The 26,750-nt window shown below is 39.6% G+C and overlaps 2 protein-coding genes across 2 annotated transcripts; both read left to right on the forward strand.

The window, feature by feature from the left end:
* Positions 1–4,912: 4,912 nt before the first annotated feature.
* On the forward strand, positions 4,913–17,236 carry oxsr1a (oxidative stress responsive kinase 1a). The gene is made up of 18 exons (XM_030774047.1): positions 4,913–5,069; positions 6,611–6,723; positions 8,320–8,428; positions 9,770–9,911; positions 12,124–12,179; positions 12,298–12,407; positions 12,752–12,853; positions 12,998–13,131; positions 13,368–13,416; positions 14,239–14,304; positions 14,643–14,765; positions 14,937–14,975; positions 15,117–15,242; positions 15,413–15,483; positions 15,948–16,000; positions 16,093–16,161; positions 16,344–16,408; positions 16,520–17,236. The coding sequence occupies exons 1-18, from the start codon at positions 5,000–5,002 to the stop codon at positions 16,592–16,594; spliced, it is 1,572 nt and encodes a 523-aa protein (XP_030629907.1). The 5' UTR covers positions 4,913–4,999; the 3' UTR covers positions 16,595–17,236.
* Positions 17,237–21,223: 3,987 nt separating this feature from the next.
* Positions 21,224–26,191, forward strand: LOC115812205 (solute carrier family 22 member 13). Its single transcript, XM_030774689.1, has 10 exons — positions 21,224–21,647; positions 22,572–22,675; positions 22,877–23,031; positions 23,274–23,442; positions 23,590–23,710; positions 23,799–23,893; positions 24,051–24,265; positions 24,782–24,890; positions 25,005–25,211; positions 26,122–26,191. Exons 1-10 carry the CDS (start codon positions 21,273–21,275, stop codon positions 26,189–26,191), a joined length of 1,620 nt encoding a protein of 539 aa, XP_030630549.1. The 5' UTR covers positions 21,224–21,272.
* The last annotated feature ends 559 nt before the right edge of the window (positions 26,192–26,750 follow it).

Below are 26,750 nucleotides of genomic sequence, written 5' to 3' on the forward strand. Positions count from 1 at the left end.
TTCAACTGCAGCCACTGGCTTGTGCAACTCGAAGTGACAACTGGAATCATGACAGCCTCTCTAACAAGTGCCACAAGTTCTTGTTTGGTAACTAAGTTCAGAGGGGCAGCCTGACCTCGGCAATGTTGATGCAGGTTTTTTCCATTTTTGTATAATGGACTGCACTGAGGTCTAAGGTATGTTCAGTGCCTTTTAGATGGTCTTCTACCCTTCCCCAGTTCCGTGGTTCTCTATAATTACATCCCTGACTCGTTCTGAATGCTCTTTTATCTTTATTTTGGTTTGTTTTGTGGAACATCTCCGACAGAAGAAGAGAGAGGGGGAATTTGTCCACATGAATGAACTGAAAATAGGTGATCCACCAATTTCCCACACAAGTGGAGACCATCAGCAAATTGGGTAACCTGGTAAAGTAATATATTGCACCTGAGAAAAGTTAGTTAAGTTTTCATATATTATGTATTCAGTATAATATTTATATTCTGAGTTTTTACAACCCCCAAATTTTTCTCTGACAGAATCACTCTCAAATAAGATGTCTAAATGGCTATGCCAGATTACAAATTAGACTAAAATCACTGTTGTCACATGACATTGAGCATTAAGAGAACTTAGAACTGACCTCTGCAGGCTCCACAAGTTAATGTAACATTTTTGCTGACACATTGACATCTTAACTGAAAAAAAAATGTTCATCCTGTTATACATTCATAAAGCCAATTTAGAGATAAAACCTTGAATCAAGAGATCACAGGGAGAATTTGTCTTCTGTTATTTGTGTTATAGTGTACAGAAAGATTATGTTAGGTGAATGAGTAGATCTGTATCTGCTCTGTGACTTGTAATTCCTGCCTCACTGATTTTTCTTTTTTGAATGACATTTATGTTTAAAAGGCAGCAAGACTATGAAAGTTTTTTCTTAAACCATACTGGGTACTAATAAACAGCAACCTAATTTTAGCCTCCAGTTAATTCAGAAACTTCTTCTGATCTAACATGTGCTCTTGAATATTGTTGTTCTAGTCTTGAATACCTCTTACAAACATTCATTTATTACATTTTTGTTCTTGTTAGCTACAGTATCAATTTTGCCTTTGCTTAATTTTAGGTGTGTTGATTAAAAAGTTTTTGACAATCATAATACTCCCGTGTTAAGCTGAGATGCAATGAAAACCGAATGCTCCATGTCTCTCTGTGTCTAGCTATGCATCTCAGCTGGTGCTCATGAGCTTGTGCAAAGACACATGCACACACACACAGACGAATACACACAAACACAGTATTTGTCAGTTTTATATGCAAGGACAGGTGTAAATGGTTAGATAAGGTTGTTTCTCATGAACACATTTTTTCAGATATTCTATGGAGTGGGAGATTTCTATGTGTTGTAACAGGAAATGATGGGTACAATTCAAGCCACAGCACAGAAAGTTTTTGAAGACAAACCAACAATTCAGTATTGCTTTCATATTCATAAATAGCAATGGAAAGAAACACCAATGCCAACACAGTGTGCAAAGTCCTTATGTCATGTAATTTTTGACATCCCATGGTAATTTATCCAGGAGACAGATTTAAATATTATTGCATAGTGGGAAAGAGAGGACATGTTTTCACACTTGTATGAATGAGTGGTGTGGTTGTTTTAGTTAGTCTCTAGTCAGTAAAGCCTTGTTTATTTATCATTTATTTATTTTTTATATAAGTTTAACCATTGTATAATGATAACAAGTTTGTTATCAGACCTGGACTATATAAATAACAAAGGAAAATGAAGCAGCTCTCATTTACCCTGTTGATGTAATCTGTAAGGATGGTTAGGGAAGGCATTCCACTAATTAAACAAGCAGGTCCTCATAACCCCTGCTTTTTTTCATCATTGCTCTTTCAATACAAAAGTGCGTCTACAAGGTTGTAGGGTAATTTAACAAATAACCTTTAAAATGGCACATATTTGGTCAAAAATCTAGACTGCTGCTCCTCATGGCTTATCTGGAACCTCCACTGTGCCCTGCATAAATTTGTCACACTACTAACTTCAAAAGTCTGGGAGAGCTGTATTGTAAAATTTGTTGCAGAATTTGCTCACACAATGATTACAAGAGAGGACAGCAACAATAAATTTTAAATTACTGAGCGGAAAAAATGCAAGACTCGTGTACTGCACTGAGGCTTTGTAGAGAAAAATAGCAAGAATTTTAAGTAACAAGCAAGAAAATAAATGATAGATCTGTTGCACTGATAAAGGTCTTCTGTTTTGCACTTTGCAGTTTCTGTGCACAAGCATTTTCCCACACATATGAATTATTTGAACCTCATCTGAGGTTTTTTTGGGTGGGGGGGGGGGGGGGGGGGGGGGACCCGATTTTTTGAGTGCAGGTGTTTTTCCCCACAAAGTTTAAATATCAGTGTTTGGATTACAGAAATATGGAGCTAGGATCCAAAGAGAGGGTGAATTTAAAGAGAATTAGACAGAAAATTAGAGTGGGTGATGGTGAACTTGTTTAAAGTGGCCAAATCCTTAGTCTATAATGCTGGGAACTACGGATACTGAAATCCATCTACAGATACTTCAGTAGCTTTAGTATCTGAATCTCTTAATAGTGTGTTGAGCCTCCACAAGTCTCTAGAACAGCCACACTATACCTTTGCATAGACACATAAGAGTCTGGAGCTCTACGGGAGGAATGAGATTCCATTTGTCCACACAAAATTTCAGCATTTGGTGTTTTGTGGTGTTGGTGGCGGAAAATGCTTTCACTTGCTGTTCCAGAATCTCCTTTAACTGTTTGACTGGATTGAGACACCATTTCATACTCATTAAACCATTCAGGAGACCACTCCCATCAGAACGGCAATGCTTCTCCATAGGATGAAGATGACTTTTAAAATTGGCTTTGTATACACTGGCATTTACCTCACCCTCAGTTGAATGGACATAAAACAATGCTAGGAAAATGCACCCCACGCCAGACCAGAGCTGCCAGACTTTAGTTTCTTTGTTGTAAGTGGCACATATGCTCTCTCGCACTTGTGGAGAACAGATTGAAGGACTACATTTTTTCATTGCTCAGTGCAACACTGGTTCATTTCAACCCAGCCATAGTTCTTAATGGCCTCTCCTTGATAAAACAGTGCACTCATTCCTTAGATCAGTATGTGATTGGATTCAGAGTTGTTGTCTATTCTGCCTTGTATCCTGAACTGAAGTACAGTCACAGTCAAGGAGTACGCGATTCTGACCAAATATGATCAATCTAAACTGATCATGATTTGCCTTTAGAGCTCCATGCCAACATCACCTGAGCCATTGCCCCATGCAGTGTTGGGGGTAATGAGTTACAAAGTAACGTGTTACTGTAATTATATTACTTTCTTCCATGATGAAGTAAAGTAAAGCATTACAGTTCAAATTTCAGTAATCACATCACAGTTACACAGGCCTTTTCAAAAGAATGTTTTTCTTGTCGAATATTTAAATTTAACTTATAAAATGGATGGTGCTGGTCATGGGTGCTAATTGGTCAGTACAGTGCTCCAGTGATGTTAAAATACATGATTATGGAGGCAGCTATGACACGACACACATGTTCACCTTAATTGTGTATCTATAGTATGACTACCCACTGTCATTAAGGAGAGATTAGGTCAATGACAGTAGCTCCCGTTAAATGGGACAAGACAGACAACTGGTTAGCTAGCAAGGTCTGCTACATTTGAGAAAACCCCCCAAAAAAGGCTATGCTGTGGCCAACCAGGACAATAACATGGAGAGCTTTAATGTTACTTTTAATCACAAAATACAGATAACGCAGCTGTCGGCTGATGATGATACCAAAATACATTACTAGCAAGGTTTGTTTGTCATTTTCACCTTGTGATGTATCATTTTTCTGTGCAGGCAAGTCCTACTTGTACTGGCTATACTGTTTTCTAATTAAAGGCTGATAAGTTATGCCTTTTACCTGTGCTCATACCTGTGCACTAGGCTATTGCATTGAAAATAAAGTAATGAAAGGACTATGATGTTTGTCCTTGTATTTTTATGTGGTAAATTGGGTAATCTGAAGTTTTAGAGAGTTACTCAAAAGTAAACTAATGAGTAGTGTAATTACTCTTCAAGAGGTGTAACAGGTGGGTCGGCACCTGTTGCACACCTGTCTGGCCAAGAAGGGGTCTCCTCTCTCTGTGGTCCTTCTAAAGATTTCTCCCATTTTCCCATTTCCCTTTTGGGTTTTTGGGGAGTTTTATCTTGCCCGCCATGAGGATTAAGTCAGGGGGTGCCGTCCTGTTTTGATTTTGACTGTTATGGCCTGTAAAGCCCTTTGAGACTGTAAACAGTGATACTGGGCTCTAAATAAACTTGAAACTTAACAAGTAAAGTGATCCCATCACAATTTAAAGAAGTAATTGGAAACGTATAACTAATAACTTTTTTTGAGTAACTACCCCAACACTGTCCCCATGAAATATGCACAAGTTGAGCTGTCTTTGTCACTGAGGCCCCTGCCAAAATGCCCTTTCAGTCAGCCTTCTTTTGAAGTCAGTGAGACTGCAGAGAAATAGGATGCACTTGGCTTGGCCAACATTTATACAGACCAAAAGCGTGATGGTATTTTATTTTTTTAATTTTTAACTCATAAACCACTCTTGCCTAGAGGCAGCTGCTTTCACTGTGCTTTCTAGCCATAAATTGCTCATGGGCGCCCTCTAGGTGTTGTACGACCATAAATTTTGCCACTCTCAAGACAGTGTGGTTTATTCAACTTCCGCCTGTCAGCATCACGGGTCTTTGCGTGAAAGGCGGGGAATGCAACGCCACAGGCAAAGTTTGGTTTGATAGGAGGTGTGAAAGATCTTCGCATACAGGGGCGTAGCAAGCATTATTTCGGCGTGATAGGATTCTCTTGTTTTGTGCGGAATCAGTCGGAATACACTTGAAACTACTGCCTTACAGTGCAGTGTAACGTTACACTTCAAACGTTAGCCGACTGCAGCCATGTCTGAGGACCCTAGCACTCAAACTTGGTCCATCAACAAGGATGACTATGAGCTGAAGGAGGTTATTGGTGAGTAAAGCTAAATGGTTGACAGCCGACATTGCTTTCCACAGGTAGCACAAATGAGGAAGGTTCAAGCAAGATGTCTTTAAATGCAAGAAGGCAAGGCTCCGCTTCACCAAGGTGGATAGATAACATAAGCCACATCACCCACCGCAGTAATGCTGTTTTGTAGTATGGGCTTGCTATGTCTAGTTAGCAAGCTAGCTAGCCTATTACCGGCAACCCACTGGCTAGTTCGCTGTTCATAGTTTTTCAAGGTTGCCAGCTAATGTTACCCGTTTAATTAACGCTAAATATAATCGCGCATCAATCAAAATTGGGTGTTGTGACATTTCAATAAATATGTAGACTCACGGAACAGTGACAGCTAAGCTAATGAGTTAGCCTTTTAGCTTGTTGTGAATTGGGCTGCTAGCCTGCTAGCAAAAGCAAGACAACTTACCAAGGATAGCTAATCGGTTATCTCGTCTACGACAGCTAAGCTAACCATAACCTTTCATTGCTGGGCAGCTTAACGTTAGCATAGTCAGCTACGTAAGCTAGCCGCCCAGTTATTATGCTAGTGATATTCACGAGGCAGAAGAAGCAAGTTGTAGAAGAATCATTCCTGTTTGTGAAGTATCCAGTCACATATAGTTCTGGCATTACTGAATCCAACTTTTATGGTAACCATTGAAAAGGAATTTGATTTACTTTAAAACTGTCCAATTTGACAGTAATTTGATTCTTGCCAACCAACTCGGGCTATTCAAAGTGACATTCTTCGTTAGCTTAACTAGTTTGCTGATTAGCTCGCTTGCATTTCTAGCTAAGGCAAAGTTGTCCGAATTTAAAGGACTCGGGGACCTTTATCTACAGGGTGCGTGCTTTCAGAGTTCAGGAAGGTACTTCAAAGTTATACACTCACACATGTTTGCAAACCACTGATCACCTCTTTGTGATAATTTTAAGATTTTAGACACTGAACAGTCTTGAAACCCCCAAAACATCAGTTGTACTAAAGTAGTTAAATATCGAAACTTTATGTATAGCTTGGAGCATTTTTGCATTTTGAGTGCAGGTAGGTGAAACTGCATTGAAAATGACTATTTGCAATAAATGGGTGTCACTTCTTAGCACGGAAACGTTTTTTTTCAGTATTAGTGGCCCTGTGCTCCAAACAAAGTTAGAATCCAAATAGAACAGGGTTTGAAAAATAAGGGTGCGTTCAAAACCGCAGAAAGTTGTCTGTTAAAATACAGAACAGTGGATCTCTGTTGATGGTGGTCCATGTAGTTTCTTTACAAAAAAAAAAGTGTGTTTGCTGTGATCAGACCTTGTGTGCATATTTGACCTTTGTGTTTTTTTCCATTTTGTCAGAGCTTTGGGTCATTTGTTGCACTTACAAGGAGCAGTTTAAGTTTATTTTTGTAGTTTGTTATCAGTCCACGATAGTTTGATGCCTCGTGTCATGACCACCTTAACTTCACAAAAATCTAGGAAACTCAGGTGCTACCATGTGTGACATTAACTTACTTTATGTCTCCTCTTTCTGGTTCTGTTATCAGGGAGTGGTGCAACAGCCGTGGTCCAGGCTGCATATTGTATACCAAGGAAGGAAAAAGTAGCCATCAAACGCATCAATCTTGAGAAATGTCAGACCAGCATGGACGAGCTTTTGGTAATGTATAATGCCACCTTCTTAGTCTGCCAAACACCCACGAGTTTGTGTTTAAAGCTTTCATAGCTGCATGAATCAATTATCCTAGTACTCTAATTCTTTTGTTTTGTTTGTTGAGTAGCTCTTTGCTGGATAGATTTTTCCTGTCAGTTTGGTGGCAGGCAAACTGTTTGATTTGGTGTGGTATTAGAGGTTAGGTAACAGAAGTCTTGGCTTACCCAACACTGTCAACTCATTGTTGTTCTGGCCAAATGATGAATTATGATGTAACACAAGTCATTTGGCAGTTTCCGTCATGCTTGTCAGTACTGGATTAGATCAGAGCCAGTGAAATTTGTCGCATAGAGATACATAGGTTTTGTATGTCGTCCCTAAGAAATTCATGAGCACTCTATTGTCTCAGTCTTAGATGCATTGGAAACTGGAACTGACTGTGTTTTGGATGATAATTGAAAAGCAGAGGAGAAAATAAATGGTCTTGCCTGCACACAGTTCTTGTGTGGTGCTTGTTTTAGTTGTTAAGTTCAAACTGTAGACTTACCAGGCAAATGTGCAATCAGCTTTTAATTTATTGTTGTTCTAGCTACTATTACTTTAAATTACACCGTCAGTGCTGACACTGTGACACACTTTATTGTCTTTTTTAGTGATATGTGAAGTATTTTGGCAGGCTTTTTATTTTGGCTTTTATCCAGACAGCACAGGTTCATTAAAAGTTGTTGTAATTGGCTGAAGAGTGAGGGCATCACTTCTAACCTCTGAAATAAGCATGTCCTTATCTGATGTTAAAAGGCGTAAAAATGATCAGTTAAGAGCAGTGTAAGGATTTTGCTGAAAGGGGAGGTAGTGGGCAGAATGTGTTTGAGTATTTCACAGTCATACACTGACCAAGCTTACTCATAGTAAATTCTGCTTGTTGTCAGATGTTTTAAGATGTTGGGCAGTGCGATGTTTACAGTTGCACACTTGATATTTTTAGTTTCAGCGGTTTGAGAACCTTGTTTCTATTGTAACTGCAGGTATTGACCGGGTGCAGTGATGAGTTCTTAGTAAACTACAATTTTGGCTGTTATCAAACGTGCCTTTGAAACAGCCTCACTCTCGGAAAAAAGTTCATCTGAGAAACATTTCAAACTGTTGTGAGATGAAAAAGACTGTTGGAAACTCGGGAAAGATGGTGTTTAGCACTAATGAGAATGGGTATTTGACCTGAAATGGAGTTCTTCAGTGGCGCACAGATATGCATTTTATATTAATTGAGAATGCGTAACCTAGCTATTTGATGGGAACAAAGTAAGGATAGGAGTCCAGTAATTTGACTCGATATCAAATTATGTGCCGAAAACAGGACAACAATAGTTAAGTGCTACAGGACCACTTAAATGCTCATGGTAGAATTTTGTTAATAAACTGATGGCTAATGTAGATTGATTTGTGAAAAATGAAGGTAAACAGAAGACTGATCCCAAGAAGACTGATCCCAAACAGCATTCAGATTAATCTTAATCTGTTCAGTTTGCATGGATAGATTGTAGCCATGTTTTCCTCTTTTGAGTTTAAAAAGTAAGAGGACCTTTTTCTGCTCTCTCACTGTAGAAAGAGATCCAGGCAATGAGTCAGTGCCACCATCCCAACATTGTGTCATACTACACCTCTTTTGTGGTGAAGGATGAGCTTTGGCTAGTGATGAAGTTACTCAGTGGTGGTAAGTTAACCATAATTGTCATAAGGCGCTTTCGCACCGAACAGTTCTAGGGTCTAATTCGATAGGAACTACCCCCTGTGGAGCTTCCCCTAGAACTACATTCGTTCTAGGGCCTTTTTTCTGTTTGCTTTCGCACCGCCAGTAGGAACGCTGAAGTGACGTAAGCCGGCCGACGGTATAGCAGCTAAGAGCTGTTGTTTACACTAACCAGGATAGCTGCACATTTTGAAGTACAAATTTAATTACTTTTAAGACCTTTTAAATACCTCCAAAAGGAAAAAAAGGACCATTACTGCGGCAAAAGAAATCGACAAACTAGACTACAGTATACGCAATGAGTTTTATTGAATTTGAATGACGGAAATATTGATTGCACATTCGATAACCTATAACTGCCTTCTCATTAACGAAAATAAAACTGTATGGCGATAGACCCAGTCCAATGGAGAAAATAATTTCCGAATGCATTTATGCATTTACCACCGCAGTAGCAGTGAATGACTTGATGGGCATAGTACTTTTCGGGTGCTAGCATAGCGCTTGTGCCTGACCCTTGCTCGCGGCATCGTGTTTTTTTTTTTTTTTTTTTCCTTTTTCCCCGCTGCAGCCCTAAAATCGTAAGCTGGATAAACACATTCTTATTTTAGGTTAAAATGCGGATCACAGCCACACAAGCGGACACACAAGCACCTACCGAAGCGGAGTGTACGCTACCTCTTCAATGTACAAATATACATTGGACGTTACAAAATGGTCATTGTTGGGGGATATAAAATACCGGTAAAATAAAACATAAAAACCATGTGCCCCCTCCTACAATTCCAGACATTTTGAGACATGAATATCAAAAGCTAAATGAAATACGTTCTAAGACTTTATATTTTGCACGGATCTTTAAAAATGGCGGTTGCAATCATCGTATACCTGCGTCTGGACCAATGGCTGTACACCGACGTCACAAGGTTCCTATTGTGCTGCAAAAGTACCTACCCTGGAGTAGGGGCTAAAAAAGCCCCTCAAAACGGCGTTCTTAGAACTAAAATCGTTCTAAGTTCCTGCGGTGCGAACACGCCAAAAAGGGGGTACTTTCTCCAACAGTTCTAAGAACTATGAAAAGTTCCTCCGATGCGAAAGCGCCTATATATAGACACAAACAAGTTTCTCCATAAGCCAAAGAGATGTATTCTCAACACCTGCAAGATAAAGCAAGCTTTATTTATTTATTTATTTTTAGCACGTTCAAGTAACATTAGGCCGCAACTGTATCAGGAATTGTAATATGTTTGTCTAATCGATCCTATTTAATGGTGTTCTGCTCTCTTCCCGTGTATTCTTTTGCAGGATCGGTTTTGGACTTCATCAAATACATCATTTCACGTGGAGAGCATAAGTCAGGTGTCATAGATGAGGCCAGTATTGCCACCATCTTAAAAGAAGTCCTTGAGGGGCTGGAGTATCTTCACAAAAATGGACAGATTCACAGGTTATTTAAGGCTTTAATGAATGTTATAATACCTAGAGTGCTCCTTTACACCCTTTGACCTGTTGTATTCTATCCATTACCTTACATACTATATGTGGAAGACATTGTAGGTTTCTGAATTTAGTTCTTTCTGTGCATGGGTGACTTGTAAGAGTATCTCTCAGGCTGTGATGGACTGTGAGCTGCAAGAGTTTGACAGGGTAGCTTCAGTGCTCCACTCTTATAGAACAGGATATGACAGTTGGGGAATGCTAGTGAATCCATGTTATGTCAGTACTGTCCACCAGAGGGATGCCAACTAAAACTAGCCAAAGCATTTGGAAAATTCTCCTGTCAAAATTCACCCTTTTTACATTGTTTTAGGAGTGTTTCCTCCTTCTCAGATCCTAACTGCATAGAAGAAATGGCATTAGTGATGTCAGATCAGTGTAAGTGTAGTGTCAAGCCTGTCCAAAAAAGTGCTAGCTTAGAGAGCGAAGCTTCCAGTTGCATTAAGGGCATCCTTCATTTGCATATTATGTGTTCAGTTTTACTTTATCAAGGTTTTTACCAATCTATTGAATACGTTACAGCTCTGTCCTTATGTATGTAGTGAGTCATGAGGACAAATGTTAGAGCAGAACGGACTTAGGACTGGGTGGAATATCAAAAATATTGATATTCGGTGCTATTTTATAGAAAATATAAGAAATGACCATATTCGTAATATCAGATGTGCATAACATTGGCTACGCAGGTTACCATCTACGTGCGTTTTAAACCGGCTGCATTTTAACAGGAGAGAACGGTGCAGCTCTCTCTCTCCCGCTAATTGGTGCACGCGCGCACACACACACACCACTGTCGCCACACCTGCCGATCATTGTCGATGTATGTCGCTGTCGAAGTTTTCACGTCTTTCCCACACTCAGGCCTACCTCAGTGATAACTGATAAGTCAGTCAACAATGGAGGAAAACAAAGCCAGTGGCGAAGATTTAATTCCCAAAAAGCATGCGCATGGGTTGGTTGTGTGGAAATAGTTCGGTTTCTGGAGGGATGACGCTCAGCAGAGTGCAGTCTTGTGCAAATTATGCCGTAGAAACATCGCAACCAAAGGTAGCAGCGTCGTGAATTGATTTCACCGCCTCACACATCACCCAGTGCAGTTTGCTGAGTCAGGGAAATACTGCGAAGAGGGACAGACCTCTTCTGCTACGGGTAAAAGCTCTCCGTCTGTCGGAAAGCAAGTAACACTGGCAGCTTTGTTTTCAAGAGTTGTGCCATATCGCAAAAATAGTGAAAGGTGGCAAGAAATAACAGTTACAGTGGCATATCCAGATATACAGTTAGATACATAGTAAGATATTTACTATTTAGATATACAGTATGCTGTGTTTTTGGTGTTGCAAATAAATACTGGTACCTTAACATTATTCTTTGTTAAGGTTCTCATTGTATCGTAAATGGACTGCAGCTGCTCTGAATGCTTTTTTGTTTTATTTAGGTATATTTTGCCTGGATGCTTGTTTAGCTAGCTAACTAGCTTGTGGAGGTTTTATATATCTAATATCAACATTCATTGAATTGACAACATGGTGTAGACAGTGTTGTAGATGCTCTTCAATCACTGCTTGGGTAAAGCAAAATCTGTCTTGCTTTTTCTAATGCTGGAATGTAGTTTTTTTTTTGTACACTTGATATACTTGAGTTCTGAAGTTAAACATTATAAACAGCATATATACATATGTCTATATATGTATATCTATGTGTAACATAATGGGACTTTATTTTGTGTGGCAAATAATGTAGAGTTCTGAATTAATCTTGTTCTCATTAAATTTGTCCTTTTTTTTGAAGGCAAAGGTCCAAAGACAGACTATATTTATTTAACATAGCCTTTATCATTTTAATATTATACTGTAAACATTTAATATTTTAAAAGGTCTGTTTTGCATGATTCATCTCCCTCATGTGTAGTGTTACCTGCTCATTACACAACCATGCAATGTAACATTGCAGAGCATTGACAACACTGTCACACATGTAGTATGGTTTCAAATCAGTTCTAAACTTCTAGGAACAGTGATCTTATGGAAAATGTGAAGCCTTGTCTTGGCCTTGTCAGTCGGGACTAAATTATAGATTTTTTACCCCGTCTTCCATTCATTGAAGGTGACGGTCCACGCTAACATTTGGTTGTGGTGTTTTTTGTTTTTTTTTATTCTTTGCAGGGATGTTAAGGCTGGAAATATTCTTCTTGGAGAAGATGGATCTGTTCAAATTGCAGGTTATTCCTCTTTGACTTTAGCCTCAGTTTGCTCTCTCTTTTCAACTTGGAAAATAACAGTTGCTCAGTTTTGGGTTTTTTTTCAAACTCACGTTCTGCCGTCTGCTCCTCCCTAAAGACTTTGGAGTTAGTGCCTTTTTAGCCACGGGTGGAGACATGACGAGGAACAAAGTGAGAAAGACGTTTGTGGGTACCCCCTGCTGGATGGCCCCCGAGGTGATGGAGCAGGTTGGTGTCTCTCAGGATTCTGTGCTACAGGGAGTGTTCTGTCCTTTCACTGAAGCTGTTCACAAGTCACTCTTCCACTGAATGTTTCTGTCTTTTATTCAGTTCAAACAAGACAGTCTCTCTGTCAAGCTTTAAAATACACTGCATGGCCTGCTGCATATTTCTTACCCAGGTTTATAGTTTTAATCTGAGATTTGTATTATTCACCATTTCCTTTGCCCTATGCTTTTCCACTTTGATTCAACCCTTTTTTTTTTTTTGCTGAACATGAAGACAGTTTAATTTTTAATTTTCAGAGATGCGTTTTGAAGCTTATTCACAGTGTCTGTTCTCTTTGGCCGCAGGTCAGAGGTTATGATTTCAAAGCTGATATATGGAGTTTTGGGATCACGGCGATTGAACTGGCAACCGGTGCTGCTCCTTATCACAAGTATCCTCCTATGAAGGTGTGTGAGAAATGACTGAATCAGTGCTGAGTCAGATGCCTTTTATTGTTTCAACCAGAGTTATCGACTACAATGACAGACATATAATGGCAAACAACACACACGCGTAACATGTGATGTAATTATTGTTTAATGTTGGGTTAGGTGCTCATGCTGACTCTACAGAACGACCCCCCTTGTCTAGAGACAGGCGTGACGGATAAAGAGATGGTGAAGAAATACGGCAAGTCTTTTAGGAAGATGATCTCATTGTGCCTGCAGAAGGACCCAGAGAAAAGGTATTTCGACACATTCACACAAACATTTTTGTGAACACATTAAAAAAGAGCTACCTTGACATCAAGCATCTCAAGAAACGGCACACAGAATACAATAGTCATGAGTGTTGTCTGGATCCTGTTACAGACTTAAAGCTTATCATTGTTAAACTAGTGATGAAATGGTGGTTTTGATGTTGAAAATTCTGTATGTGGTAAGCTGTTTAAACCATGCCTTCTTAACTGTTTTCTGTCAGGCCTACAGCTGCTGAGCTTCTGAAGCACAAGTTCTTCACAAAAGCAAAGGTGAGAGCCTGCACTAGGCATGCACTGAGATGTGGTTAGACTGAAGAAATTTCACATTGAAGTTCTGTAGAAATCGCACATTATCTTTAAAAAAGGCTTTAACTTTTTCTGCTTTATAATGTTACAATACAAGATTTTACAGACCAAATATAGTGTTAAGATTGTTGAAAAAAAACCCCATCTCTAACTGGGTGAGAACATATTGAGTACTGATATAGCAGGAGTTGGTTTTTTTTCATTTATTGCATTCTTCCTCTCATTCTGATCATTTTCAGTACAAAGTTAGTCAGTAAGAGTTGCATACCACAAAACTGTTGTAGTTTGTTTGACACAAAATGATAAATAAGCTTTTTTTTTTCTGTTGATCTCATGCTCTCATCAAGTCATGAATATTTGATGTGGCAGAGGCCTGGCCCAAACAATCCTCATCACTTCTCCACTATGTTATCCTTTTGAAGTGTGATGCACTGTGACAATCAGGCAGGATTAGGCTCTCTAAAGGACATGTCCTGCACACGGGATGCTGTCCATGTTCCTAACAAACACAGCGCTGGCTCAGCAGAACTAGAGGCAGGAGTGAAGTCTTCAGGCTTAGCAGTGTGTTGGTGTGATCACAAATGTGGCCAAGTCTGTTAGCGGTGCAGTGTATCAATTCAACCTACAGAGGGTGTTATCTGTTGATAAATGTTTCATTAGCTGTGTAAACAGAGCTTGACAGAACTTGGCTAAAAATTCAATGACTTTTGGACAGGGGTTTGACTGACTGTGTTTGTCATGATTATTTCTTGTAAATGAGCCATTCTCTTGTTTTTCTTTCATTAGAATAACGAATACCTGCAAGAGAAGTTGCTTCAGAGGGCACCGACAATAGGAGAAAGATCAAAGAAGGTAGGAGAGATCAATAAATTATAAGATGTATGTTGTTGATATCGTTTGGTATAATAAAATCCCTGTCCTCATTGTGCCCATGCTAATCCTTGTGAACTCATGTTGGCAGTTCGCTCAAAGACGTAATTCCCCTTGACTAGTTTGTCCTTTAGTTTTTTTTTTGTTTGTTTTTTTTACTAACATATCATTAGTTGTCTTTTAAATTTTTTAAAATGTCTCCAAAACATGTACACCTCTTGGCTCATTCAGTCTCTTTCTCTGTCTCTCTCTCTCTCTCTCTCCATTTTATTCCTCTCTTTTCTCGTATTTCCCTTATGGTTCGCGCTGTCCTTGTGAAGGTGCGGAGGGTTCCGGGCTCCAGCGGACGGCTTCATAAGACCGAGGATGGAGAGTGGGAGTGGAGCGATGATGAGCTGGACTTGGAGAGCGAGGAGGGCAAGGCTGCGGTGGCAGCTTTACGGGTAAACGCGCGCGTGTGTCGCGGTCGCAAAGCCTGCCTCTCCTGTTTCCTTTTTACCACGCCTCAGAGCACTCCTGTCAAGCCTAGGTTTGACAGCGTTGGTATTTAAAAGTTTGTAAAAAAGTTTTTCGTTTCTCATGTGCGTCTGCTGTCCTTCTTTTTTTTTTTTCAGTCACCGAGAGTAAAGGAGGATGCCTTGCAGAATGCTGAGGTGCGAGATTTAAAATAAGAAAAATTTTATAAATCGAACCAGCATTAGTTGTGTGGTAATGAAAATATCTTTCTGTACTGAGACAATCTGATTATTTTTTTTTTTTTTAAATATATACACATATATTTTGTTGCCCTGAAGATTTTCACGCCAGACCCGTCAGCTCTCCTCCAGCCGCCGGCTCCTGCCCAGACAGAGGCACCTCAGGCTCCGGCTGCAGGAGAAGGCACTGCTTCTATTGCACCTGCCCCAGCTCCAAGCAGCCAGGTCAGCACCACTCTCTGAACTCTGACTCATGCATATTTATCATCCATGTCTACTTCTGATTTCATCTGTTAGTCTCCTACCCTTAACCCCAACACTTTCAGTTTGCTTTCCAGACACGACTGTACTGTTTGCACTGATTGTCCTTATGATCTTGGATTTTGTTATTACAGGCTGCTCCTGGTACCATTCCTGCAGGGCAAGATGCCCTTAAAACTCCCATTAGCCTTGTGTTGAGATTGAGGTATGTCAGACTATTCTAATTGGAACTTTATGTGATTAAAGTGTGTGCAGTTTAGGCTGCTTGTATGTTTATCAGACTCTGACCGGGGGGGGGGGGGTTCATAAGAGTCAAGTAAGCAAAGTACAGAACTGTTTGAGTCGATGAGCCCTCAACTCCTTTAATTAAGGACTGAAAACATTTTTGTTAACTTTTGGTTTTAATTTAGAAAATTATGTAGCTGGAGACAAAGAGTTCGACTGTAGCACCTGAATGGAAACAAACCAATGAGTCCAAAATACCATTTCCTAACTAGAATGTTTTCACTTTTGAAAATGACAGCTTCTAACGGTTGAGGCCTTGATGTTAGAATACGCTGATAGATTTGCTCAAGCTAGAGTTATAACTCTACACAAACAATCAATCAAATGTCAGATTATTAGTGTTGTGGGATCATAGTTACACCTATCATCTTTGTGGTTGTACAGGAATTCAAAGAAAGAGCTGAATGACATCAGGTTTGAGTTCATGCCAGGCAGAGGTAGGTGGATATGCTTCAGAAATCCTTCCCCATGCTCCTTTTACAACTGAAAATTGTCTCAGTCTCGTTGTTGTGCCTCTCGTTCTCTGTAGACACAGCTGACGGAGTATCTCAGGAGCTGGTGTCTGCGGGGCTGGTTGATGGAAGAGACTTGGTCATTGGTGAGTGAAAGAAGAAATCCCAGTTGGATACTTTTGCTGCACTGATTAGTTCTCGTTTTGCCAGATTACCTCATCTGTGAATTGCCCACATAGACTCCAGTAGCAATGTCTGTAAGACAGCCCCCCTTTGTTGCTCTCATGGTGTCATGATCACTTATGGTCTGTGATACTTCTTGTTACAGTTGCTGCCAATTTGCAGAAAATTGTTGATGAGCCTCAAAGTAACAAAAACGTCACCTTCAAGCTGGTAAGACAGTGCAGTACAATGCAACATTAAAATCATTACGGCTGTAATTGTTGCTGTGAATTTACTTCCTTCTGTTCCAACAAACATTTTTTTTTGTCTCTCTGACTTTAGGCATCGGGTGTGGAAGGCTCGGAAATTCCAGATGATGTTAAACTTATGGGATTTGCCCAGCTGAGTATTAGTTAAAACACAGTGCGACCATCAGTCTGAAAACACAAACTCTATCGCACAACAGTGCATAGTGTTTCTTGTCATTGGCCTAAAGAAACCACTACTGCCAAAGAGAGAAGTAACCAGACACCACATAGGATTCAGAAACCTTGTACCAGTTGAATAGGACTGAATTGAAGTTCTTCATAGGAAGGGCACTTGAGATGTTTACAGTATTCATGTATGTTGGAGGATGCAATCACCAACATCCATTCACCCTACTTTAAAGGTTTCTATATTGTTTAAAACATTTGCACAATCTGAACCAAGTCCTGTTATTGTTAGATGTCAAAATGCCTTATTTTCAATAATACTACTGAATACAAAATCTGAGGCTTGCCATCTGTAGCTTAAGGTAGCTAGGAATTTCGCCTGTTGACTGTATGAATGAATGAGTGTGGTTTCTGCTACTTGTGTTGAGGGTAAAATCATATGTATGCTACAAAGGTTGACTTTCAGAAGCATTTTGGACATCCAAATACACGTAAATAGGCACTCACAAAAGCTTAGCCCTTCAGGGTGTAGGTTGGGTAAAATGTGATGGAGGGCATGTAGGAGCAGCAGCCAGAACTCTGTCTCAACTTCAGATGTTACCGTGTCCCTGTATGAGCATTTGAAATGCCATAGTTATCTTACTCAAAATAGAACTGATTCACTGTTGCTTGGCGAGATTTTTTTTTTTTCTGTTTTATTATTATTATTTTTTTTTTTAATTCGCGCCCTTTGAGTGTCCTACAACTTACAGTTCCCAACACAAACTCACAAACACATTTCAGCCCCTCACACAGTAGAGATGATTTTTCCTTGCATGAAGAACTTACACGAAAGGCTTACATGAAAGGTATTGACCTGCATTTGGTGGTATAATTTGTTGTGATTTTTGGGGGCAGTGATTGCAGGAGGTTAAAATCACCTTATATTTACCTGAGACATATACTGATTGATAAAAATCATTTTTATTCCAACAGGCTGTTATTGTGCTCTGATTATTATATCTCCCCCTAGTGTGTTGCGTAGAGAGTTTGAAAACCATCTCTGTCATTTTGTTTCAGAATCCAAATTTTGATTTGACAAGTTCTGTTTTTAGGCCAGTGCTCTATTTATGCAAATGTCAATTAGAAAATAGACTGCAGTCAAAACGTTAACTTAAATTGTCATTGACTTTAGTGGCAGCTGGTTAGCTTATGCTCTGCAAACGATTTTGCTGTAGATGACTGGCTCTGTGGCAGTGCACCGGTGTTTATGTTGGTCAGTCTTTTGGACACTGGACCAATTTTAATATGAAATGGCATCAGTACCTCTGCTATGCCGCTGGACAGTGTGAAACCAAGCACTGGATAACGTTAAGTCATTCTAACGACCGCAGAGCCGATGGTCTTAGAACACAATGACGCGAACACCTCTTGATTTCCATTACTAACCTGGTAAGACTCACCAAGCGGCTGAGCTTCTGCTCAGTGTGATATCTCAGTGTCCATAAACTGACTGTGCTACATGTTTATGAGAGAGTCGCGTACATTTTGTCCTGCACACAGAGATTCCCAGGTTCATTCCAATTCTTCTTCTTCGAAAGAGTTTGACTTCTCCCTCTCCCTGGCAGCAATATTGGTCTGAATGAACCTGCGTCACACTCCTGCCTCAGCTGTTTTTTTCTTTGGGCTTTGAACTGTCTACTTTTCCATGTGTTTCAAGAGGGTTAATGATCAAGGACATGCTAACTGATAACATGCACTGTCACTCCTTCACTTGTGTGTATGTGAAAATGACTGTTTCGAAATCACTTTAAACAGTATATATAGTAATGAATATAACCTGATGAATGTGGCAAAAAAAAAGAACAAACTGCTGAGTACTTGATCAAAAACTACTCCATTATGTAAATAATTAAATTGATGTTGATTTGTTTATACATATAAAAATATATATACACAGAATATAGTGGGTGTTTTCACAGTTGGCCTTTTTATCATTGATTGGAAGAGGCTGTGGAATCTATTGATTAGAGTGCACAATGTTTGTTTCTTCTTTCTTTCTTTTTCTTTTCTTTTTTTTTTTTTTTTGGTTTTGTGTTGTTGATATATCATAGTTATGAGATTTAATCAAGGACAACCTCATTCTCTGCTCAATTGGTTTCTTGTTTCAAAATCCTCAAAGCTCCATAAACTCCCCAGCCTCAAATGTGGCTTCTCATACCATACAGACCATATATCTGTTGTGATACTGTTCAGCTCCTTCAGGATGTTGACCATCATTCAATAATGTAGTCGAGTCAGAGGAACCCTGTATTTTCAGTACTGTCACTACCTGCCTTATTGTTCTAATTTGAAAATCATAATTTATGTACTTGGTGCGTTCTAAAGGATATGCTTGTGGTGATGTGTATGTGTTTGTCCATGTGGTAAGTTACATGGTTTATGGCTAGCAACTCAGTTAATGCTATGTTTGCCTCTTTGTTCTCAAAGTACTTAATCAAATTGAACAAAATCCCCCAAATTTCATCTCAGTGCTTTGGAAAGAGATTTGGTAATGGTTTAAAATGCTTGCCCTTTTAAAATGTGGTATGCTGATTTTATAGTGTATAGGCCATGGCAAATGTCCTGTCTCCTAAGGTGAAGCTTTTTCTGTGTGTTTGTACTATTATTTGTTTTCCAACGCAAAGCTCTTCGACAACAGCCTGGGGATCTAATTCCATCTTTTTATTTCCTTTTTATGAAGGTGGAATAATGTAGCTCAGCACTTTGAACTGAAATCATATACCATCATTTCTTCAAAGGTACTTAAAAAATCAGGTATGATGTTAGCTGATCTGTTCTGACTTTTGTCAGGTTTGTTATTTGCAGCGATATCCATTTAGATTACCCTCATTCTTTTACTTTTCTGTTTTTGTCAGCAAGGACATGATGTTGCTGATGGTCGAACATGTGGCATTGCTGTCATAGTATTTTTGCTTCATATCTAAAGACAAATAGAAAAAAAATAAGAAATTTCCCCATTTTCTTCACCAGAATACAATATTATTAATGTCTCTCTGGTATGTAGTACCATGGTTCTGTACTGGTGTTTTGCTACTAATCACTTAAAAAAAAAAAAAAGCTGCAAATGGCCCTCTCTCAGAGATGAATGCTCGATCATTTCTTCTCCATTTTTTTTTCTTTTACTATTTCAGTGCCCTTTTTAACTTCACATTCATACATATCCCCCTAAAGTGTATCTCACGGCACAATAGCAATGGGTCCGATTACCCACACACACACACACACACACACACACGCAATGTTGTGTGTTGAGGACAATGGTAGAACACTGTAAGGTATTCAGTTTCATTTTTTTTTTTAAATTTTCATTGCATGTGTATTCAATTATTTTTAATAATAATCAATAAAGAATGAGCTTATCAGACACCCCCTTTGTCATCTCCATACTTTGTGAAACGCATTGGGGGGGGCGGGGGGGGGGAATTGATGTTCACAAGCCTGCTTTGAGTGCTCCATAATGCTGCTGTTCTGGATGGGTCAGTTCAAATAATGGCACTTCATTTAACATTATTGAAACAAGACTTTGGAAATGTTTGTTGATCATGTTTAACAAAGCAAAAGCAATGATTAATATAAAAACAAGCTCTGGTACAGGAATAATATAACTACAGGAAGACGCTAAAAGTAACATGAATGCCACAAGAAGCGATAATAAAAGGTACGAACAGAAGGTGTCACTAAGCATTAGTAAAATGTTGCAAAAACAAATGCTATCAGAGATCAGCCAAGGTTAATAAGACATGCTGTAGCACTGTTCTGACACCAGTTTGCACCTCTGAAAACGACCTTCTATGGGTGTTGATGCTACTGAAGATCAGAGGAGAAGAGAAGTACTTTTTATTGATCCCTGTGGGGAATTTCATACTCTGCATTTGACCCATCCTATACACATGCACTAGAAGCAGTGGGTAGCCACAGTGCAGAGCCCGGGGAACAACTCCAGTTCTTTTGCCAGTGCCTTGGTCAGGGCACTGACAGGAGTATTAACCCTAACATACATGTCTTTGACAGTGGGAGGAAACCAGAGCAACCGGCAAGCACATGCAAACCCCACACAGAAAGGACCTGGGATGGCTGAGATTCCAACCCAGGACCTTCTTGCCATGCAAGAGGAGCAACAGTGCTAACCACTGAGCCACTGCCTTTATGTGATAGTTGGTCCAGAGAGCAAACCAGCTTCATGACTTTACAGTATGCCTTTACATGTTGTAGACCTCTGTTTTATTTTAAAATGTTTAAAGTTTGCACTGTGCTATGTTTGTACTTTTGCACTTTTAAAATTTGCAAAGTAGCTTTAAGACTTATACTAAATCTGAAAGAAAATATAAAAACAACTGCGCTGAGGTGATGAATTCTCTTATTTTAGTTTTTATCTATACTCTCCCCCTTTAACTGATATCTACTTTGTCACGTCAGCATGAAGTTAAACATTAATAATCCTGACAGAAGGGTCTCTCTCATTTAATTCTAAACTAACAGTCACCCTTTCTTAAGAATTGAATGGTGGCTCTTAAGCCACCATAAAGTTAAACATTAATACTCCTTATCTAAAGGTGCTACTTAGATAGGAAGCTCTCTTCCGGGTCAGGTTCTTTGGGTGAATCCTAGCAGGGATCATCATGGCAGATTTTGGAGAGATCCTTCGGGCTGTTGGTGATTTTGGACTCTTCCAAAAGCTTCTCTTATTTGGGCTCTGCTTCCCAAACCTCCTTCTACCTTTTCACCTTGCCAGTTTAATCTTCAACCAGGCAGACACTGGTCACCACTGTAACACAGATTGGATCTTGAGGATAGACGCTAATCTGTCCATAGAAGAACAGCTGAATCTGACTGTGCCTTGGCTTCAGGATGGCTCTTTCAGCAGCTGTGAGATGTTCATCCCTGTAGACTGGGATATCAGTGCTATAAGAGAGCATGGCCTCAACGAAACCACCTCCTGCACCAGTGGATGGGTGCATTATGATTCAATTTATGAATCAACCATAATCACTGATGTAAGTATTGGTTTTAATGGGTTGATTGGTTTTAACTGTTGTTAAAACCATTAAGTGTTTCAGATGATGCCACTCTGACATGGTGGGACTTAAAAAGATGTTTAACACATTCTAAAACTGTTGATTAAAACAATTTTTCAACTGACAGTTCCAAGCCCTAATCCAACAAGTAATTATGTAAAAACTGGTGAACTGGAGAATTATGTGAACTGTGATGCAATAAACTATTATATATCAGATATATTAATCATAATCATTGTAGGGGTAGTGGGTAGTGCTGTCGCCTCACAGCAAGAGGGTCTCTGGTTCGATTCCCGGCCAGGAGGCCAGGGTCCTTTCTGTGTGGAGTTTGCATGTTCTCCCCGTGTCTGTGTGGGATTCCTCTGGGAGCTCCGGTTCCTTCCACAGTCCAAAGACATGCAGGTTAGGCAAATTGGAGACACTAAATTGCCCCTAGGTATGAATGTGGGTGTGAGTGTGTTTGTTTGTGTGTCTGCCCTGCGATGGACTGGCGACCTGTCCAGGGTGTTTCCCCGCCTTCACCCTATGAGCTCTGGGATAGGCTCCAGCACACCCCGCGACCCTAATTAGGATAAGCAGCTTAGATAATGAGTGACTGAGTGAGTGTCCTTCATCTGAACTCATCAATTATCATATTTTGTGGTATTACATGGATTTTTCTACTACCACTACTACTACTACTACTACCACTACTGCTAGTGCTACTAGCAGTGTTAGAGTTTCCTAACTTTCAAGCAGTAATAATGATAATAATTAATAGATCAGTCTAACTTCCTAAATTTCATGTGAAGTGCAGCTTAACAGGGATTGCTGTTATGTATAAAACTGAATAAGAGTTGCTATGTGTAAAACAAGATGCCAGACTGTAAAGTGTAACAGGAATGAGCTTATATTGATTTTCAGTTTGATCTTGTCTGTGAAAATGGCAATGCAGTTGGACTGGCACAAACTGTCTTCATGGCTGGTATTCTTGTCGGGTCGCTGCTGTTCGGTCCTTTTGTTGAATCGTAAGTGCTCAAACAAAATGACTCCTGAAAGAATAAGATTTTCACTTTTATTTTTATTACATTTTATTAAGTTGACCACAGAGCTCCATATTTGTAAAGTATGTGTGTGGTCTGCTCCCCAATAACTTCTCCTTAACTTCTTGTGTTCAGCCAGCACATAATCTGGACATTTGTATTTATATTTACTTGTGTTTGTTTCAGGTTTGGTCGCCAGCGAGCCACACAGATACCTGTAGTGCTCATGGTGATTTTTACAGTGGTGACAGGTCTTTCTCCAAACTTCTATATGTATCTTGTATCCCAGTTTATTGTTGGAATTTCATATGGTGGATATCGGGTCAACTGCATTGTACTTGGTAATGTACTGACATTGTCTCAAAAATGCAATGTTCACTTATTGTCAACTGTTGTCAACTTGCGTGTGTAAAACATGAATGTGCATTGCACTTTGCTTTGAACATTACACCTACTGCATAACTGCTGACATTATTTTCCTGTTCTATTAACATATTTTCTTAATAAATATCATTTTCTTGAGTATATCTTTAGAATACAAGTATTCTAGGCAGTTAATTTGCCCTTTTCCCAACCTCTCTAGCAACTGAATGGATTGGAGTCAAAAAGAGGTCTTATGCATCTTTTTTGACACAAGTCCTGGGCGGCGTGGGACAGGCAGTCCTCGCTGGAATTATATACTTTGTCCGAAACTGGAGAATCGCCCAGTTCGTCATGGCAGCCCCAATTGCTGTGGTGGCTTGTTACATATGGTATGCATATTTTGTTGCCCCCATCTTTACTGAAACCTGGAAGTTTGACCCCTCAGTGAGCTTACACATTGTGTCTGAGTAGCATGTAGTCCTGGAGTTTGTCTGTTTTGTTTGGGTTGCTATTTACAATTACATGCACCTTGAAAGGTTCGTTCCAGAGTCTGCTAGGTGGCTCCTGGATCGAGGTAAAACTGAAGAGGCCAAAAAGCTGATTCTCAAGGCAGCTGCAATTAATAAACGCACAATCCCTGACTCCATACTGATGAAGGTGGAACATACCATACCAACATTTGTTAAATGTTCCAACTCATCATTTAATCATTGCAAGTCTCTGAATACTTCATTTTCTCTTTCAGCTCACAAATGATAAGCCAGTAGAGAGAGGGGGAATTAAAAGTCTCTTTGCCTCACCTATTCTCAGGAGGTACTTCCTGTATTTAACATTTGGATGGTGAGTTTATTTCTTGGATGTGCGTCATACTGTTAACCATTTTATCAGTTATACAAGATCCATAATCCTCACACAAACTTCAAAATAGTTGAGTTTAAATGACACCTACAATTGTAATTATAATACAAACTGATTTTGTGTTTTCATTAATCCTTAGGTGTGCATTAAACCTGTCATATTACTGCCTTTCTCTGAACGTTGGCAAATTTGGCCTCGATATATTCGTTACACAACTCATATTTGGCCTGACAGAGGTGCCAGCTCATTTAATCTGTCTATGGCTACTGGAAGCAGGAGGAAGGAAACTGGTCCTCATGAGCACACTCCTCGTGGGAGGCTTTGTCTGTCTCCTGATCCTCGCTGTTCCTCAAGGTAAAGTGGGTTCCACTAAAACTTAGTCATTCACAGATCAACACAGGCCTCTGAGTACTGACCCAGGATAAGGTACTATCTCACAGTGCAAATGTATCAACTATGGAAATGGATGTAAGAGGATGGAACTCTCTGTATTCTGTGGGAATGGTTTGTTGGTCAAGATCACTCTCCTGGACTTGCTCATGGGTGTATTGGTAGCCTCACTCACCGTAGCTGAGGGTGGCTGGCACAAGAGGGGGAGTGAAGACAGTCCTTAGCTAATTAGCGCCTTCCACATTGGGTTGAGAATCGGGAAAATGCAAAAAGAAACAAAAAAGTTGACATGGTACAGTGGATATATACTGAATGTTTCTACCTATTGTTTTGTCTCAGATTTTACCAAGAGTGCGTGTTATGCATAGTGCACACACTTAGTGCATTTAGTGCAATGAACATACATCAATATAACAAGCTTTTTTACAGAGATGAATGTAACCTGTCCTTTTCTTTATGCAACCATTTTTCTCACTTCAGATAGTGCCATTGCAATTACTGTTCTTGCAACTGCTGGGAGATTTTTAATGAATGGTGCAGGCTCCGTCTGCAACATTTATGTTCAAGAGCTGTTTCCCACTTCCATCAGGTTGGTACCAAAGCCTGTGGACTTCAGAGATCATGCTTACAACAAATCATTCACTCTGTGTATGCCTATACAGTCAGTTCACTAACCCAGATTGTAACTCATTGACATTATCAGACAGACAGCTGCAGGCCTGGGTGCCACAGCCACACGTGTTGCTGGGATGCTGTCTCCCCCATTGAACCTACTGGAGGTTTACCACTGGACCATTCCCACTCTGGTCTTCAGCACCCTCTCTCTCATAGGTGGGGCTCTCGCCTTCCTTCTGCCTGAGACCAGACGCAAGGAGCTGCCAGACTCCACAGAGGAGGCAGAGGGAAGGAGGTATGTATGATTAGTGTGCATGGGGATGTTCTAGTATGAGCTGAACCTGAGGAAGATCTGTATCAGTGGTGTGCTGTTAGGGCAAGCAAGGCAAGCACTCCCTGCCTAACTTTCCTACGCGAAAATAAATGTCAAAAGGTACATCTCTTAAGAGTGATAATTTTGTACATATATGTACAATACACAATCTACTACTGTCTATTTTAATATATTTTTCCCATCACCCACTCACAGCCCTGTCATTTTTTCTTTTGGTTAAGCAGGGTGCAGCAAGACACAGGAGAGGCACTTTACTTTCAAGACAGGACAGACAGACAGTAGTAAACCATGAGACAGACAGTTGCACCTTATTGGCAGACTATAAATTTCAGAGAGCGGTATGGTTATGCAGTATTGCCATGAAATAGTGGTGGTGGGGGGGCGGGGGCATCCTCTGCTTGCCGCTGCAGCCACTGCACGCCACTGATCTGTATCAAAACGGCAGGAGGCAGTTAAGCTGTGAGGTTTCTTAATAGGTCTTGTGTATTCTCAGAGAACTTGACCAACTGAGAAGAAAAGGTATTATGAGACTGTGGACTGAAAACATATACTGAGATTTTTTTTAACATCTATAACAGGAGAAAATCTGATAAAAGATTTTTTGTGTGCTTTAGGCTGGGTAATTTACCTGGGCCAGTGTTAGTAGGCCCTAATATGACTGTTTCATTTAAAACATATCTCACATTAATACTGTAGAAATCAACAGCATCTGTGCAGGCATCTCTTTATCATTTTAAATGAGAAGATAAATTTTACTAGAAACATATGCTTCCTAATTGCATGTACATGTTACCAAATGTAACAATTATGTAACTTTGCCTACCCTCTAATTCAATATTGTTTGACATTTTCAAACTTTGTGTGTCCACAGGAAAGTGGAACTCGTGGAGAAGAAGGAGCTTGGTCAAGCAAAGGAGGAATGTAAAGCCACTAAGATGTAGTCGCTGAATAAATTCCAGTATTTGTTTACACTATTTTACACTATTTTTATCTTGTAAATGTAATTTATCAGGGAGCACTCTGATTATTTGTGTGGTTGTGCTTGTGGACGTTTTTGACCACAGACTGTTTTTACAAGATTTTTGATGAGTACAGTGTAAAAAGAACGGACCGAATATATTTCAGTTGAGTTTATATGTCCTGTCATGATTGTCTGCTGTGTTTCTCCCTTAAAGTACCTGATATAATACATAGTATGTTCAAAGAAATATATTTCACTAACTAATTGAAGTAGGCATCACATCAGAATGCCAGAAAAACACAGTTTTACAAAAACATTTGTAAATTTCTTACATATTAATCATTACCATATTTCAAAGTATATGTTTTTATAATTGATGTTTGCAACATTTTTGGATTAATAGTTGAATTCTAACTGTTGTAAGATATTCACTAAAAATAATCAGTTATTTATCTCCAATACTTTGCATAAGAAAATGAAAGAACGCTGAAATCTTATATTAAAACAACCATGTTTTTCATAACTTTTGATATTTTTTC

The sequence above is a fragment of the Chanos chanos genome, chromosome 5 (assembly GCF_902362185.1).
Source record: "Chanos chanos chromosome 5, fChaCha1.1, whole genome shotgun sequence".
Lineage (NCBI taxonomy): Eukaryota > Metazoa > Chordata > Actinopteri > Gonorynchiformes > Chanidae > Chanos > Chanos chanos.

What these genes read in the sequence shown, in the direction of transcription:
- oxsr1a (XM_030774047.1), top strand. Translation starts at nt 5,000, where the DNA reads ATGTCTGAGGACCCTAGCACTCAAACTTGGTCCATCAACAAGGATGAC. An exon ending in CAGAAGGACCCAGAGAAAAG is followed by an intron (nt 13,132 to 13,367) that starts GTATTTCGACAC and finishes GTTTTCTGTCAG; the next exon opens with GCCTACAGCTGCTGAGCTTC. An exon ending in CTGCGGTGGCAGCTTTACGG is followed by an intron (nt 14,766 to 14,936) that starts GTAAACGCGCGC and finishes TTTTTTTTTCAG; the next exon opens with TCACCGAGAGTAAAGGAGGA.
- LOC115812205 (XM_030774689.1), top strand. Translation starts at nt 21,273, where the DNA reads ATGGCAGATTTTGGAGAGATCCTTCGGGCTGTTGGTGATTTTGGACTC. An exon ending in TTCGGTCCTTTTGTTGAATC is followed by an intron (nt 22,676 to 22,876) that starts GTAAGTGCTCAA and finishes TGTTTGTTTCAG; the next exon opens with GTTTGGTCGCCAGCGAGCCA. An exon ending in CTGTATTTAACATTTGGATG is followed by an intron (nt 23,894 to 24,050) that starts GTGAGTTTATTT and finishes ATTAATCCTTAG; the next exon opens with GTGTGCATTAAACCTGTCAT.